At 34.8% G+C, this 18,615-nt stretch overlaps 1 protein-coding gene across 2 annotated transcripts in view; it reads left to right on the forward strand.

Annotated features, from left to right (window-relative positions):
* The window catches only part of LOC126821369 (serine/threonine-protein kinase DCLK1), a 28,449-nt gene extending 11,509 nt beyond the window's left edge, over positions 1 to 16,940 (forward strand). Inside the window, exons 1-6 of one of the 2 annotated variants that reach the window (XM_050549780.2) lie at positions 3,403 to 3,784; positions 5,907 to 7,612; positions 10,758 to 10,904; positions 11,678 to 11,810; positions 13,811 to 13,978; positions 14,520 to 16,940. In XM_050549780.2, the coding sequence (XP_050405737.2) occupies positions 3,661 to 3,784; positions 5,907 to 7,612; positions 10,758 to 10,904; positions 11,678 to 11,810; positions 13,811 to 13,978; positions 14,520 to 14,758 (2,517 nt within the window). In that variant the 5' untranslated portion in view covers positions 3,403 to 3,660 and the 3' untranslated portion in view covers positions 14,759 to 16,940. Of the gene's footprint in view, positions 1 to 3,402; positions 3,785 to 5,906; positions 7,613 to 10,757; positions 10,905 to 11,677; positions 11,811 to 13,810; positions 13,979 to 14,519 lie in introns of those variants that run through there. The other variant, XM_050549779.2, reaches the window with a different exon arrangement.
* Positions 16,941 to 18,615: the final 1,675 nt, after the last annotated feature.

The raw sequence follows: 18,615 nt of genomic DNA on the forward strand, positions 1-18,615 counted from the left end.
TAAGACGATGTTGTCTTTAATCGCTTACTATTTATTACAAATATCGAATCCTAATTAAATTCTCGGATTATCCACTACCCACGTCTTTTTCCGTCATTTTTATCTCAGAAAGTATTGTACGTCTAACTCTTCATAAAGTTTATCAACTTGTACATCAAGCGCTCAATGTTCGCTTGTGACCTTTGACATCGTGCGTGCAGAAGGTCATAATCGTCGGGCTGTTGATTAGGGGAACCCTTACATTTTTGTCCTGTATACGCTCCATGAGTGTTTTTCGGGGAATCCAGTATTTTTCTAGTAAGATTGGATATCTCTACATTCCATATATACCAAAATTGCCATACTTTTATTGGAAATAACCACCCGATAAATACTTTTCTGGGAACCCATCTTTAAGAATTTACTCAACTCTCAATTACTGTTTATGAAAAATATCTTTAATCCAGAAACACAAAACTTTGCACATAGTTTTACAAAGGGCTATATTTTAGTTAGAATATGGTGAACAGTTTTGAGTAAATTCTTAATTTTAATTCTGAGATTGCTCTGTGAACTCGGGGTCAGTTGGTGCAGAAAAGTAAGATGTTAAATCCCACTTCATTTTATTTCCTTATAAATACTTTGTTATTTCCTTCTGTATTTAAGTTCTCAATTTATTATAGTACGCTAAGCACTGAACAGTTTGCAAATTAGTGGAATTAAGCATCGAGATTTGGTCTGGCACACAATCTTTTAGATTTATCCTATCCATTGCTCTCTTCCATTTGCATGAATATGTCGGCTTAAATTGAAATACTTAATTTAAATGTCAAGGCTAAGTGGGTAAGACGCTGGTTGTCGGGGGTGTTCGATCCCTGCATTGGTCGAGAAAGTTCATCCAGGTTTTCCGGCGTGGTTTCCCCTGGTCAGTGATGCAGGACAGAGGGCCTGACAAGAACAGCTGTCTAGTCGTTCGGATGGGACGAAAAATTGAGGTCCTGTGTACATATTGGCGTGCACATAAAAGATCCCTTGCCAGTTGGAAGTAGGCCGTAGCGCCGCTGCCCGGGCAAAATTTCCCACATAGCACACTGTATGGCGTATGCCTGTCTTCATTAGCCCAGTTTAGGAGCAGAACAGTAGGACGTTAAACCCCATTTCATTTCATTTAAATGTCAATGCTGTTCTCCTCATGGAAATTCTTAGTATCGATTATTAGCTTATGAATGTTTCATTGATGTAAAAGATAAGGTTTCAAGAGATGTATCTTCTTTCTTCTATATTTTAATATATTTAGTCTCAGGTGATTTCAGAAATTGCAGATCAATGGGACATATATAGTATAGATAAAAAACTTTGTAGGGATGTTTCTTCTTTATTGTAATATATTTAGCCTCATGTGATTTTAAAAATTGCAGACCACTGGGATATGGTATAGATAAAAAAAAGTTTGTCTAAGGACTTCTGGTATAGAATAGTTTTAGTGGACATGTTATTTTCTATGTATTACTGATTTCTTGCACAAAACACAAATTATTGAATTATAAATAAACTGTGTTAGTTCCAAAATGACTGAGTTAAACATAAGTGCATGTTTAAATCACTCTCCCTTTTTCTTGTTGTGCTTTGTCAAACTGATCTAGCATTGTTGGTTTACTTTAAAGGATTGTATATGTGGCTATAAAGCATAGGTAATGATCCCTATACAGTTGTTACTGTTTCTTAATTTCGGCTTAGTAATGTTTCGAATAGACCTGTGTCATGTCACTCAATGAAAGATTGGAGGTGAACATGTTCAAAGATTTACATGACTATAAAAGCCATTTCCAGATCGCTCAACCGGTTACCAGTATTTCTTTATCCCACCCTTTAATTTATAATGCACTCATTTAACCTTGATCTGCTCTGTAAAATAAATCTGATATCCATTAAAGATTTATAAAATAAAACACCTGAACTTTCCTTCAACCATGATTCTTCAAGGTTAAATCCATTTGAGTTGATAGCATTATAATATATTCGATGTCTACATACCTAGGTAGTTGATTGATTGTAATAAACATGCTATAATTATTATTACTCTGTGGTTATCAGTGGAGCTAACTATAATATTGATCTATTATCAATAAGTAAAAGCTAGAAACCCATATTCTATATCTATACAATCTATTTATGTTCATATTGAGTTTGACCGCTACACTTGCTTGAATATCTTTTGTAAATGGAGCCTTTTAACATTGTTATTGGTCTTCCTAATCAATATCTCAATAAAAAATCCTATTAACCACTCATATTACCCATGTATTAGATAATTGAATAGAAATATAGTTTAATACAGCTATGTATATATAAGATCTGATAAATACACGTCCACATTTAGTATATTTTGATATCAAATCAAATAATTTTTCCAGTCCAACAACAGGCCTCCTGGTCTACAAAACTTCAGCCTAGTAGCCATTATGGATAACTGATCATCAGCTGAACATCATCAGAATATTGTTTGTCTAGAATCAAATTATATAAATCAAATTGACATAACAAATAATTAATAACAGAAACATAAATGTATGCTCAGAACTGGCTGAAACATGTTTGGGTTTTAATTAGCCATGGTTGTTTGTAAGAAGATTCCTCTGGATTTAATGTTAGAAAGCCACAGTTTAATTCATTATATTATTTCACTAATTAAAAGTTTAATCAAAATTTTATGCCTATAGTTTTATTTTTCTGATCATTAGAACAATTATGTTATTAAATTAAATGAAAGTAAGGGTTAATTAGCTAGAATTCAACAAACAGGAAAAGGAAATGCCACTATCAAGTCAAAATGTCCATCATAGCACTCTGCATGGTGCATGCCCACCTTCATTATCTTGATGGCTGCAAAAAAAGAAAACATCAAACCGCATTTTATTTCATTTATTTGAATATAATGTCTAAAACCGTGACTTATTTAAGCTTCTTAAAATTAACATGTTGATCTTTTCTATAAACATTTATATTGAACCTGTCACTCACCAATGTCTGTTCTTCAAGTACGCAACATTTTTCAATCATTTAAAACCATAAATATAGGTACAATGGAACATAAAAAAATCATATTATGTACATACATCCTAGGGGGGGCCATATCAATAGAATCTATTTGTAATCATGTCACGAATACATCAATATGTCTTGTAGTAAGAACTCAACCCACAATTGTACTATTGCCGTAAATGAATTTCCATTGTTGACAGGCTATTAGTGATTCTTATGAGTGAATTATAATTCATACCAAATAGTTATTATTCAAGATTAATCTCTAACCCTGTTAGTATTTTCTATTTGGTCATTGACAACTAAATCCTGAATATGTTGGTTTGAAATTCTATATTGGAGGTGTTTAGCCTCTTTATAAAAGGGTGTCTAACAAACAGTTTATGAATAGGATCATCATAATGTTGATATCATTACGTATTTAGTTGATAAAAATTATATATATGAAGTTAAATCAGTAATTTATATTAGTTGTTCAAAAATAATTCTAAGTGTTAGTCATGCAGTTCGTTGAAGGATATTGTAGGCCATGTAGTTAGTTATTGCAATACGCTAATCATCTGATGTGCAATATAACAAATATTGTGGTTGTGTATTGGATCTACTTCGAGTGTGAAGTAACTTGAAAAGATTTTCAAGATGTCTAGATTACCGGAAATATTTTCTAGTCCCTATATTCAAACACAGCGTAAAAATGAGAGAGTGAAAGTAGTGCACCAAGTAAACAAGCCCGATCTTTATTTTATAAAGCTGCAGCGTTTAAGTAAGATGTGTTTTTTTGATTGTATTTGAGAATTAGTCAGTGTAATATCCTCGAACATATTCTTGTCCATTTACACAGTCTTACCCTTACTGTAGTTAAAATTGTGCTTTAGCAATTTTGCATTTCTCACATCTTCAAGATTGCTTTTTGGAACTAAAATATTTGTATTTATCCCTATTGTATACATTTCAATAAAGTGTGACTTTAATTAGTTAGATTATGTTAGTATTTAGATAAAGAGTGGCTGATATAATAGATTAAAATAGATCATGAAAAACATATATCAGTTAAATTGCTTTATTCTAAGCAAAGTTATAAATATTTGAATTTTTGACAACATGTAGTCTATATAATCTTGACTGTCAAGTGCCATAGTTACAATACTTATCTTCGGTGAAGTGTCAAAAGGGTGTATCTAAATTTCTAAAGATTAAGAAATGGAACCTTTTGCATTTCAAAATTTCCACAAATCAAGGTACAACATTTGGACACATGATACCCAGAACAGTTCTAATTGGCGTAGAGATACACAGCTTAGACAGAAATGGGAGATTTTAAAAATGCAAAAAGGTGTATTTGACTAATTTTCTCAGATACACCCTTTTGACACTTCACCGATGTTATATTATATTACAGTCAGATTCCTTTATTCTGAGTGAAGTTATAAAGGTTTGAATTTTTATATGCCCACATTTTCATGTGGATGTATATTGTTGTTGTGCCCCTGTCCGTCCGTCCACAATTTTTATTTGATTTTGACGAAACTTAAAATATAGGTCTATCTCCCAAAGATCTCGGTTCCTGTTCGATATTGGCATATATTGGACCATAACTTCATGGATTATGGCCTTTGATTGTACGAAAAATCACGTTTTAGCTTGTGGACACTCTAGAGGTCACAATTTTCATCTGATTTTGATGAAACTTGAAATGCATGTTTATAACCCAAAGATCTTGGTTCCTGTTGATATTTGCGCATATCGGATGGTAAATTCCTGAATTATGGCCCCTGATTGTACGAAAAATCATGTTTTTAGCTTGTGGTCCCATCATGTTTTTAGCTTGTGGTCCCAATAGAGGTCACAATTATTATTCGATTTAAAAACAACGTTTGAATATATAACCGTTACACTGTAATGATGCTTGAGTTTGAATTTCGTGAAAATTGGACCAAAACAGCCAGACAAAATGGCCGCCCCTCGTATGCTAATAGTGTAAATATATGGTATATCAAGTTTGTGGACCCTCTAGAAGTCACAATTTTGATCCAACTTAAAATATATCTTTATAACCCAAAGATCTTGGTTCTCGTCGATATTCGGGCATATTGGATTGTAACTTCCTGAATTATGACCCTTGATTGTACGAAAAATCGCTTATTGTTTAGTTTGTACTACTATCCATTTCTTGCAAAATGTGGGCGTATCATGCCTGGCAGCCGCTGGTTGACAACAAATAGTCTACATAATCTTGATTGTCAAGTATCATTGCTACAATAATATTATTGTAGCAATGTTACTAAGCATAGTTTCATTTTCCATTTGATCTGTTTACAAAATTATGGCATACTGTCTTATCCAATCATTATCTCAGCCATTCAACTGTCTAGTTGATTATGACCTTGTCATTTGAATAGATGCCCGATTGGTAATTTATATAACATTTATATAACAGACCTGTAATACACAGATTGAGCACTTCAATAATACATCTTTTAAAGCAAATTGGTAAAGGAATAGGTGTTGAATCTCATTGGGGGGGGGGGATTGGTTGGCTGAATGGTTAGTATGTGCACGCTGTATGATAAGGTCTGTCATTGATCATGAGTCAACTGGCATGGTTTCGATTCCCCGGTTGTATGTGACAAGGAATAGGGTCGTCTGTCCAACCCCATGTGTTTTGTCTGGGTCCTCCGGTTTCCTCCCACTACTAAAGACCCCTACACGCAAGCAAATTATTTAAATAAAATTGAACCATATGTTAGTCCCGAAATATGACCTATTTTGTGTCGAGTGGACGACCGGATGTTGAACCCCAGCTCTCTCTCTCCCTCTATCTCTCTCTCCCTCCCTCTATCTCTCTCTCTCTCTCTTTCTCATGAATTTTCATTTTATTTTTTCAGGTAAACCACTTAAAAATCCTCATCTTGATTTTAATGGGGATCCCCAGGACAGTTACAAATATCAAGGTTATTCCAATAATGCATTTGCTCCAGGCCGTTATTTTCGCACAAATGGATCATATGCAACAAAGAGATGGCCGGGAAAACTGGGCATATCATCAAAAAATTTATCAAATTCTGAAAACTATGCCAGTAAACCTAAAGTTATTACTATTGTTCGAAATGGTGCCTCTCGGAATAATGTGAAAATTCTTCTCAATCGTAGAAGTGTTCAATCTTATGAACAGCTAATGAGTGATATTTCGGAAGCCTTTACAGCTAAAGGCCGACAGCAGGGAATTAAAAAACTGTATACCATAAGAGGAAAGCAAGTGCAAAGTGTATCCGACTTTTTTCGTCACGATAATGTGTTCATTGGGTTTGGTGAGGAGACTTTTACTGACACAGAGGTCAGGCAAATTGTTGAAGACTTCTATCCTGATAGCGCACAGATTAAAAGTATAATGAAGAGTTGGGACAAATACCAGAAGTTAAGACAAGCAAAAGCAGAAGTGGTTCAACCGGGAACGGATAAACGAGACAGTGGCTTTGTAGATTCTTACCGAGACTCAGATTCTAATATACATGATTTAAGTAGCAGACACAGTAAGGATACAACACAGGATAACCAAAATGCCTTTTATTCACCATCTAAAGCTGGTGTCCAGGAGTCGAAGCAGCGAAGAAGAATGGAAAAGATGCGTGAATCAGAGAAAAGAGCATTGGATGAAGAAAAAAGAAAACAAGGGCTAGTGCCATTAGAACATTTGGATCCGGTTAAAGCTAAAGAAGATGCTAAACGACGAAGAAAAGAAGAAAGTCGGCGATTAAAAGAACAAGCAGAAGAAAGAAGAAAGCAAGATCACATCAAGAAAGAGCAGGAAGAAAGACGGTTAAAACTTGAAGAGGAGGAAAATCGCATGAAGGCTGAAAAAGCAGAGAGAAAGCGACAAGAGGAGGCTCAAAGAGAAGCATTGAAAAAAGAGAAAGAAGAAAAAGAGAATAAAGAAGAGCAAGAGAAAGCCATACCAGAAATAGAAAAACAACCAACAAAGAAAGAATCAGATATTGAGACAACAGACAGCATTGACCAAACGAACACAAAATTATTGGCTAAAGAAAACAAAGATCCAAAAGAAAATAAAGATCCAAAAGAAAACAAAGATCCAAAAGAAAACAAAGATCCAAAAGAAATTAAAGATTCAAAGGAAACTAAAGATTCAAAGGAAACTAAAGACTCAAAAGAGATAAAGGAAAAATCCGAAACTGATAAAAATGATGTTAAAGAGAAAAAAGATCAAGAAAAAACAGTGGAAAAAATGAAAGAGAACGAAAAAGAGAGACCAACTCGTAGATCCAAGATCAAGGTTATCAGAAGACAAAAATTTGAACGCCAAGTTAGTAAAGATGAATATGTGACCTCAAAATATGAACTAGGAAGAATATTAGGGGATGGGAATTTCGCTGTTGTTAAACAAAGTAAATTGAAAAGTACGGGTCAAGAATTTGGAATTAAAGTTATTGATAAAAGTAAATTAAAAGGAAAAGAACATATGGTGGAAAATGAAATTGACATCATGAAGGAATGTAATCATTATAATATTGTTAAATTATACGAAGAATTTGAAACTAAAGATAGAATTTATTTAGTCATGGAACTGGTAAAGGTAAGCCATTTGTTTTTTTCTGTTATCATTTTAACTCTTGCCATATAAGATATACTGGTAGTTATGTTGGCAGTTAATATACTGAGATGCAATAAAATTGCAGCAATTTTATAAATCTAAAAAGTAAAAATTCTGAATGTAACAACATCAGATCACCATGATTGTTATTTAAAAAAACAAAATTACAATGTTGAAAATCATGATTTTATGGTGCAGACATTTGGTATAAAATGTGGAAGATGCAAGGATATGCCAAGGTTGACACAGAGAACACACCAATTGCGTTAATGGATAGGACATTTGTTCAGTTCCATGAAATACTTTTTCTTCAACTTGAATGCAAAAATTTGAAGTTTAAACAATAATAAATTGCATTTGTTGTTAACATTCACTGTTTTGAATTAGAAAATACCGGTTGAGTTGTTAATTATTTTGTGAGCTTGTTTTAAGAGTTGTAACAAATTACATTCCTTCAACATACACTATGCTTTGAAAACACATTATGGAAGCGCATTGACTATTCTTGAATACCTTTGTGGGGAACATTGACATACAGATTTAATTGTTAATACTTGACATTTAATGTAAATTATCAAATGAAACTAGGGTACATTTATAAAAATAAAAGATAGGTATGAAATTGTCCCACCCATATATTAAAGATTATTGGATTTTTATTCAAGTGTCTATCATTATAGTTTTATTTGACTCTGTGATATTGGACGTATTAACCTTGTATTTGACGTGTGTTTATTATCGAGATTAATGTGTTCGGGCTGTTTGGGCCATGTATTTGTAAGGAAAGATTAACTTATAAAATATATACATGTAAGGATTAAATTTAGATTAGGTTTGGACAATTTCCAACAGGCCTATATTCTTCCATGTAAATATTTCAGCCTGTAATAATTTTATAAAGGGATCTTATATTTTGACATTTCACCATGATTGTCACTCTTCCTGAATGAATATATTGACTTGAATATTGGAAAGTCGATGACCCCAAAATGATTTATGTAACACGTAAAAGATGCAGACAGGAATTTAAAAAGTTGATTTGCCTATATAAAGTGGTAGGTCGTAAAATGCTACCCTTTTTGAGATATTATGCCTTACTGATGCAGTATGTATGGCCATAGTGTTTTTAAAGTTTGTATGTCAGAAATGTGTTTTTTAAGATTCAGAAAGTTTAATTGAAAATGGCTATAATAATTTTCAGAAAGAGCCCTTAAATTCTGACTTCAACACAGAATTTGAACATGTTTAATTATTATCTTTCTAATCTCCAGGTTGTGTAATTTTATTTTAAGTAAGAACAATAGACTTTCAGACACCCCCCCCCCCCCCTCCCTGCTATGCTCTATACTGATCCCTGGGTTAAGAGCCCCCAGTTGCGAGTGTCGTGATTAGTTAACAGAACATTTGATCTTTATTTCAAGTCCATCTCACTTCCGTTCTATATATGACAAATTGGGTAATTAGAAAAAAGTTGGACAGGATAGACATTTTCTGATACTATTCCCTTGTGATCCTTATCCATCAAATAATTCATTGCTATCAGTCATGGCCAGTTCAACCAGCGGGTGCTAGGCAGCATACGCCCACATACGCCTAAAAACAAACGCGATATTTTGTACAATCAGTGGCAATAATCCAGAAAGCTATTGCCTGAAATGTGCAAATATCAAAAAAACTGAGATCTTTGGGATATAAAGATATGTTTTAAGTTTCATCAAAATCAGATAAAAATTGTGACCTCTAGACTAGAGGGTCCACAACCTTCGTATTACACACTTCTACAAAATTTGCGTACAAAGAGCGGCCATTTTGTCGGGCAGATTCATTTCGATTTTCCTGCAATTTGATTTCAACCTTCATTATGGTGGAATGGTGATGTATTTAAATGGTTTTTAAAATCGGAAAAAAATTGTGACCTCTAGAGAATCTGCAAGCTAAAAATGCGATTTTTCTAACAATCTGAGGCCATAATCCAGGAAGTTAAGTTTGGGTATCCGCGATTATCAAAAGGAACCAAAATCTTAGTGTGAAATGGTGATATATTCACACGTTTTTTCTTAAATCAGATAAAAATTGCGACCTAGGCTAAAAACGTGATTTTTTTGTTCAATCAAGGGCCATAATTCAGGAATTTACGATCCGATATGCGCGAATATCGGAAGTAACCAATATCTTTGGGTTATAAACGTGTATTTCAAGTTTCATTAAGTCATAGGAAGGAACCAATATCTTTGGGTTATAAACATGTATTTCAAGTTTCATTAAGTCATAGGATATATCATGACTAGCAGGATACCCGGCTTCGCTCGGGAGTCAAACTCCGAAACCGGAAGTGGTAGACTAACGCCACCTGGCCTATGCTACTCCCCGGTCTGAGCTACCCCTATACCCCAAATTTCAGACTCGGGGCAGACCTAGTGTAGCCGCCAACCCCGAACAGACCGGCTTCGCTCGGGGTCATAACTCCAAAACCGGAAGTGGTAGACTAACGCCACCTGGCCTATATTACTCCCTGGTCCAAGCTACCCCTATACCCCAAATTTCAGACTCGGGGCAGATGTAGCCGCCAACCCCGATGTAGCCGCCAACCCCGAACAGACAGACTTCGTTCGGGTGTCATAACTCCGAAACCAGAAGTGGTAGACTATGCTACTCCCCGGTCCGAGCTACCCCTATACCTCAAATTTCAGACTCTGTGCAGACCTAGTGTAGCCGCCAACCCCGAACAGACCGGCTTTGCTCGGGGGTAATAACTCCGAAACCGGAAGTGGTGGACTAACGCCACCTGGCCTATGTTACTCCCCGGTCCGAGGTAACCTTATACCCCAAATTTCAGATTCGGGGCAGACCTAGTGTAGCCGCCAACCCCGAACAGAAAGACAGACAGACAGACAAACGACAGTCACAAATATATATATAGATATCATGGTAAACAAGTTTCAGTAATTAATCAGATTAATGTCCTATTAGCCAATGTGTTGTAGTTTTCTGGACACTCAAATGGAACAGAACATTAAACCATGATTGATTACAGTCTACATAACAGATGTTTAAAAAAAAGGTAAAACCGTGATGAGACATTAAATCCCATTCATTTTATTTAAGACATGTTTAATTCTCTTTTCAGGGAGGTGATTTATTTGATGCCATCACACAGAGTGTTAAGTTTAATGAAATAGATGCTTCCAAAATGGTGAAAGATTTATGTAATGCCCTGTTTTATCTTCATTCTCGAAACATTGTACATAGAGATTTAAAACCGGAAAATTTATTAGTAAGTCCCTAATACATACTTAACCTCCAAGTTGTACAAAATCAATTTCATTGTGTTTTTGTAGTTGTTAGACGAAATCAAAACCTTATCTAAGAAACCTGTTCTATATATTGTCATTTTCCAAATAATGCTTTTGTTTAATTTTAATTTAAACAACATTTGATAGTAAGTAAATCTAAATAATGGTTTATGACAGTTTAGTGGTCAGTCCACTAACTTACTAATACCATATTTCTAAGGTTGAGATAACTGTGTATAAAATGTTTTTTTTTAACAAGCTGTTGCCATGCAAGATACACCCACATTTTCTAAGAGATGGACAGAGAACAAGGAAAACTCATCATAGTCTGAATGCTTCAATCAAATTGGAAAAAAATCTGTTAAAAGCTATAGCCTCTATTGGAATGGGGAGGATAACTCTGAATATGTAGGCATATAAAAACGTATTCTCCAGTGTCATGTACATGTGTTAATTAATAAAGCAGCCTTCATAACATTAGGGGTGTTGGATGGCCGAATGGTTACATGTGTGCGCTGTATCAAAAGGTCAGTCATTGAGTCAACTGGTGTGGTTTCGATTCCCCAGTTGAACGTGACAAGGAGTAGGGTCACCTGGGTTTTCTCCGGGTCCTCTGGTTTCCTCCCTACGCGCAAGTGAATTATTGAAATAAAATTGAATTATGTGTCGAGTGGATGTTAAACCCCATTTCTCTCCCTCTCTTTTTCATACCCGGTAGCTAGATTGCTATGTATAAGTATTATCTAACTTGTAGGTTCATAGGAGTAAAAATGGTGCCATATCTTTAAAACTAGCTGATTTTGGATTAGCTATGGAAGTACAGGATTTAATTTATACTGTTTGTGGAACACCTACTTATGTGGCACCAGAAATACTGTCTGAGATAGGTAAATACTGTTTCTAATTATACTGTCTTAGATAGGTAAATACTGTTTCTAATTATACTGTCTTTGATGATAAATAATATTTTATTTATTTATTTATTATTGGTAAATTACATGTCTTATTGGTAAATAACATGTCTTATTGGTAAATTACATTTCATATTGGTAAATTACATTTCTTATTGGCAAATATGGTTTCTTATGGGTAAACACCAGTGTCATAGTAAAGCTTTTCTACATTTCTTTTGAACTCCACTTTGAAACTAAACTAACGATGAGATTAGCTATGATGTCATTGCAGGTTGCCATGGTAATGCATTATACTCTAACTCTAAGACATTTATATTTGGGGGGTCATGGTGGGTAAGACGCTGGCTCTCTAGCCTGGAGGTCGGGTGTTAGATCCCTGCATTGGCCGAGAAAGTTCATCCAGATTTTCCAGCGTGGTTCCCCCTTGTCAGTGATGCAGGAGTGAGAGCCCGACAAGGACAGCTGTCTAGTCGTCTGGATGGGACAAAAAAACGAGGACCCGTGTACACATTGGCATGCATGTAAAAGATCCTTTGACAGTTGGAATTCAATATAAGAGTAGCCCGTAGTGTCGCTGTTCGGGCAAAATTTCCCTCATAGCACACTGCATGGCACATGCCCGTCTTCATTAGCCCAGTTCGGAGCAGAACAGTAGGATGTTAAACCCCATTTCATTTCATTTCTTTCATTTATATTTGTTATTCATTACCTTTCATGTAAGCTTTGTTTGTAGTAATCATTTCAAAAAATAAGTAAACCATAATGTTTCATATGCATCATTTAATTACATAGGCCTATTGTTAAATTATTAACCGATACTTATGACTTTACGATCACCTTGACCTACGTTGATGTATCACTTTGAGCAATAATGTAATATTAATCTTCTAATTATAATTGATTCAAATTACACAATGACATTTAAATATAGAGTGGTATTGACAGAATAAAGGTTAATATTATCAGCCAACATATTAGTCATGGCCGTAAGTCTGGTTGCTAAGCAACACATCGGGTGAGGTTTCTTAAACAAGGTATTTCTGGACATAGGATGACATAAAATTCTGTTTATATTGTGATTATTTGAGACTTGAAGTTATTAATAAAAGTTATTAACCTGTTTATATGATATGAGAAGATTCAAGGATGGTTCTAGTCCCATTACCCTTTTTTGAGATGCCAGGTTTAATCCTGTTTTGTAAAAAAATTTGTCAAACTAAAAATTAAAAATCTAGAAATTTGTCATCTAGAAGTGCAGATGGTCTTTTTTGGAGTGATATTTTAGTAATTTATCAGAACTGGTCACATTATGGGATGGTAGCTTATCTCAAATGCACAGAAAAAAAAAATGTTTTAAATGTGAATGTATCAGGGTGGGAGAGTGTGTCTGATTTCTTTGCTTTGATTTCATTACCCATGTCACAGGACACAGAACATGCCAGAACATTCTGTCATGTTCTTACCTATCATAAGAAATCATATCTCATACAGAATGTTCATGCTACATTAAAATTACATTGCACTGTCCTACCGGTATGTACCTGACGGGAATACAGAGATAATTTGTTTTATTTAAGGACACAGCTCGAGGGAGAGACAATAGGGTTTAACATCCACTTGACACAAACTAGGTCATTTCGGGACTAACATATGGTTCAATTTTATTTCAATAATTAACTTGAACGTAGTGGTCTTTAGCAGTGGGAGGAAACCGGAGGACCCAGAGAAAACCCATGCGGTTAGACAGGCAACCCTACTCCTTGTCACATACAATTGGGGTATTGAAACCACACCAGTAGACTCAATAACAGATCCTATGATTCAGCTGCACTGCTAACCATTGGAAATGACCTAGCTTGTGTCAAGTGGATTAAACCTCTCTCTCTCTCTCTCTCTCTCTCTCTCTGTCTGTCTTTCCCTGATGTCAAAGAGAAAATGTGTATCAATATAAAAAATAATAATTGTTATTTCAGGTTATAGTTTAGAAGTAGATATGTGGGCAGTAGGTGTTATTATGTATATATTATTGTGTGGATTTCCACCATTTCGTAGTCCTGACAGAAATCAAACAGAATTGTTTAATTTAATCAAAGCTGGAGAATATGAGTTTATAAGTCCTTACTGGGATAATACATCAAATTGTAAGTATTTTTAACTAACATCTGATTTCTATTCCATAAAATACTAATTTAGCTGTAAGTGCCAATCCAATAGATGTGCAGGTTCTCAAGCTTGGTAAATATCAGCTTTTACAGTCTATCTATTGTCTTTGTTAATATGGATATTGGATGATTGCCTTGCCTTCAAGTGCTTCATGGGGCATTGGATGGCAGAATGGTTAGCACATGCACACTGTATCGTAAAGTCTGTCATTGAGTCAACTAGCGTGGTTTCGATTCCCAGGTTGTACGTGACAAGGAGTAGGGTCGCCTGTCCAACCTCGTGGGTTTTCTCCAGGTCCTCCGGTTTCCTCCCACTGCTAAAGACCCCTACGCAAGCGAATTATGGGAATAAAATTGAACCATATGTTAGTCCTGAAATGACCTAGTTTGTGTCGAGTGGACGTTAAACCCCATTTTTCTCTCTCTCTGAAGTGCTTCATAATAGCACATTTCTATTCATAAAAGTTTACCAGTTTCACATTTAAAACTATTCACAGACATTATTTTCCTTTATTTTCAGTTGCCAAAAATTTGATAGAACATCTATTAGTTGTTGATAGAGCTAAGAGGTATTCTTCTATTGATGTCATCAGTCATCCATGGGTCATGTACGGTGGGGACATGAAAGCCATACCTGATAATCACACCATTGAAAAAGAAAGACGAGAGCGTGTTCAAGAAATGGAAAAACAAGCTCTAATTAATTTTGACAGTTTTCAAAAAGCAAAGGAAAAAAGACACAAACATCTTGAAGAATAATGAAGGTTGCTGTTCTAAAAATTAAAATATGATTTGACTTTGAACTGGTGCAAAATAAAAGTATTGTTAGCTTTGCTTGTGTGTGTGGTATACTGAATACCACTGTGATTAGCGATTAACAGGAAAATGATTGAAAATTTCTTGGATTAAATTGAATTTGTGTTAATGTGATCAGTATTGTGCTCAAAGGAATAATGAATTCTAGAGGAGGACCACCATTTTAAAAAGAAAGTGGTGATACGATTCATGAATAAATCATATTAGGTAGACATAGCTGGTTATTTGTCATATATATTAGGCATAAACAGCTAGTTATATGCTATTGCTGTCCTAGATGTGCATACATGTACATGTACTGAAATAACTAGACCTGGCTCAGTTTCCATTTACCAGGACACTACCAGAATCTTAGCTGAACTGTATTTGATCTGGGATCGAGACTACTTCATGTTGTTGGGCCGGTTATGGTTCACACTAACACCAATTTTGTGGAATGGTTCCAGTTCAATGCTGAGTTCAGTTTGATTTTCGTAGGGTAAATGGCATCATGGTTATATCTGACAGAGCCTGTTTAAGTAAACTGTCATGTGTTGGCCAACCATATATTGATTTTGGTGAGTAACTTGTATAAAAGTTTGCCTCACCAAGGTATATACCAATATTGATTTTAGTGCTTGTACAAAACTTTATTCTCAGTGTAATGGGATAGAAAAACAAACAAAAAAGATATGGAAATCAAAATTGCTTTTGGATCACAACATTTTATAAAGAATTTTTTGGACAGAATGACCTTTAGAAACTCCTGTAGATTCCATTAGTTGTCTAACAACACCCCAAAGTCACTGTCTCAAAGTGTAGTTTCAGATATGTTTATGTAGATCTATTTACCAGTATTTGTATTATAATTTCTTTCCCAAATATCTGTGATAATATTGTATATATAATTTTTATATTGTTATTATGTTGATGTTTTATATTAAGGATACAGGGACATGTATTGACCATATTCTAATATAAATCTTGATGTTATTAACATAAAGTAAGTCACATGCTATAATTCTGTCAATTTCAATGTTTGATGTGTAAAATTGACATTTACATGTATTGATTGTTGGCATAGGTATAATAATTATATATTTATGTGACTGTGTTAATATCATTTTAAAGGCTTTTATATTGAACTGTGATATCAATTTTGTTAAATTATTGTATTGTTAAAAGTATGATTTAAGTATTAATTTTACTTATGTGGTTCTTGTTAAAATAATGCCTGTTATAGATTGCTATAGATTAATTACAGAGTATCAAGTATTTTAGGATTATTTCTTGAAATTGAAAGTCAAATATAAATTTTGGGTTGTTTTTTCTTGGGGGGGGGGGGGGTGCGGGGGGATGAAAACCTGATTTTATAGTGTAATTCAGCTGAATTTACTACCGGGTATTTCTTTTTGTTTTATTTTCAGTTGTTTACTTTGCTGCACAGATTGTGATTAGTTGACTCCAGATCAACCTACCAATCAAAACCAGCGATACAGAAAGTACCATCAATGGCCTTTTTAAAATTGTACTGTTGTCACATGTTTAGAATGCACATTTCGGTTGATGGTAATTGTGTGTCCGTCTGATATTAATCAGATTGACTATCCAGTATTCTCACATGGACTGTGTCTTTTATTGGGCCAATCAGATGTGTCCTGTCCAATGTGTTCAGTATAAGCAATTCAGGAAAAGCTTTCAGATACTAGTTCAACAGATCCGTCCATTTTTAATTTATTAACATATTCATTTTAGAATATTCAATATTTTGTTATTGTTGACTATTATTTTAGTAAATGTATTTTGTGTTTGTTCCATCCAGTGTATACTGTATAACATTCCGTCCTATTTTAAGTACCAACATTCTATCATATAAAGAGTAATTATATACATTCATATTTATATCATATAATTAGTTTTCTTATAAGTGTTGTAAATAAAATCTAGTAATATTTGTTTATCTATTCTATATTTCTATTATAAAATCACTGAAAGGTTATACAAGAATAGTGGTAAGGGTTTTATTATAAAAATTTATTTACTTTATTGATAAAAGTGCAAGGTGTATATTAAGTATAATTATATAAGTAAATTGAATTACTCATGCCATATCCTAATATATATTTAATATATACTGCTGATTAGTACACAGATTAATACCATTTGTATTTAACAATATTATAATAAATATATTTAAAATGAATGCAATTGTATTTTTTTCTTCACATCTGTAAAATTTCATCAGGGGGCTAAGAAGAACCTTCAGGAATATCAAGCCAGTTGATATATTTCGGGGTCGAAGTTTGTGGGGCTCACTGGGATAGTTAGATTTCAGAAAAAAGAGTAGGTGAAAACATTTCTATCACTCCCATTTTGCACACAACACTCATGTGCATTCTGTTTCAAAAGATATAATCCCAAATTTCTCCATCCTCCTTTTCAGTTGTTTGTTTTCTGTGTGTGTTAGTTTATTATGATCCTATGAGTAATAAGATCTGTGTCATTATCAAACAGTGAAATAAAGTCAGTTGTCTGAGGGAGACATGGGGTTTAACATCCACTTGACACAAACCAGGTCATTTCAGAACTAACATACAGTACAATTATTTCAATAATTCAATTGTGTGTAGGGTTTTTTAGCATATGCAAGCTTAGGATCAAAACCATGCCACTTGACTTGGCTAGAGTTGGGTGTTTGCAGTGTCGGATTAACCATGGTGGGGGCCCTGGGGCCTGGAACATGTGGGGGGCCCCTGATCACCGGCTGTGGCCGGTGAAGCCGGCCACCGTGTGCGCCGAAGGCGCGAAGCCCTGCAATGGGGATCGGGGACCCCCCACCTCCCGAAAATTTTCAGAAATTGGAGGCCGGAAACGTGATTTCCTGGCATTTCAGGCACTTGTGTGAAGCCATTTAGAAGTACCTCCCCCAGAAAAAAAATAAAATTCTGCCACAAAATTAGCGCATTCTGGCGTTATTTCAGTGGACCAATCCATGCGAGTGCTATGAAATGATGGCATTTCTAGAGGAGGGGGCTGGACGCAACTGAGATTTTTGTGGGGGGGAACTCTAATGTGGGGGGGCCCTGGGCCTGTGCCCCATGGTTAATCCGGCCCTGGGTGTTTGTTGTGATATGGTGAATTTCCATAAAAAAATCTCACCTTTTCTCTGACTTGGAGTCTAGATTTCTACAGAAGAGAATTTTGTACATAAACTCAAAGGACCAAACAAGCAACAAACTCTAAAATGGTCATGGGTAGAGTGTACAGAATTCATTGTCGACTACAATAGTTAATACTGAACTCCAGCAGCTTCAGAATTTGTACATTTTATTCATTATCTAGTATTAAAATAGTTTCAATAGTTTCAACTTCAAATACAATTTGCCCTGGAACTGTCTATCAGAAAACAAAAACAAAGCAAGGGACATGGTTAAATAATAAGTTTGATCCAACCACTTTCTTATTTGTATTCCCATGCAGCCATATGTTTACCAGAGTAAGACGTGCAGCTAGTACAGTCATGTGTTTATCAGAGTAAGAAGTGCAGCTAGTATACCAGAGCAAGAAGTGCAGCTAGTACAGCCATGTGTTTACCAGAGCAAGAAGTGCAGCTAATGTAGCACATTCTGCTGGTTTGTTGATTTATCACTACTGACAGTTCCCTCTATAAAGTCACAGCTGCCATGCTAATTTGTTTGTTAAAGCAAAAACTAACTATACTTTGGAGTTTGGACTTTGCACAATTTGATCAAAACACAGATTCTATTTTGTTTCATTTTTTATAGTTCAAAATTTCGTTACTTGTCTTTACTACACTAGAA

Source organism: Patella vulgata, chromosome 5 (genome assembly GCF_932274485.2).
Source record: "Patella vulgata chromosome 5, xgPatVulg1.2, whole genome shotgun sequence".
Lineage (NCBI taxonomy): Eukaryota > Metazoa > Mollusca > Gastropoda > Patellidae > Patella > Patella vulgata.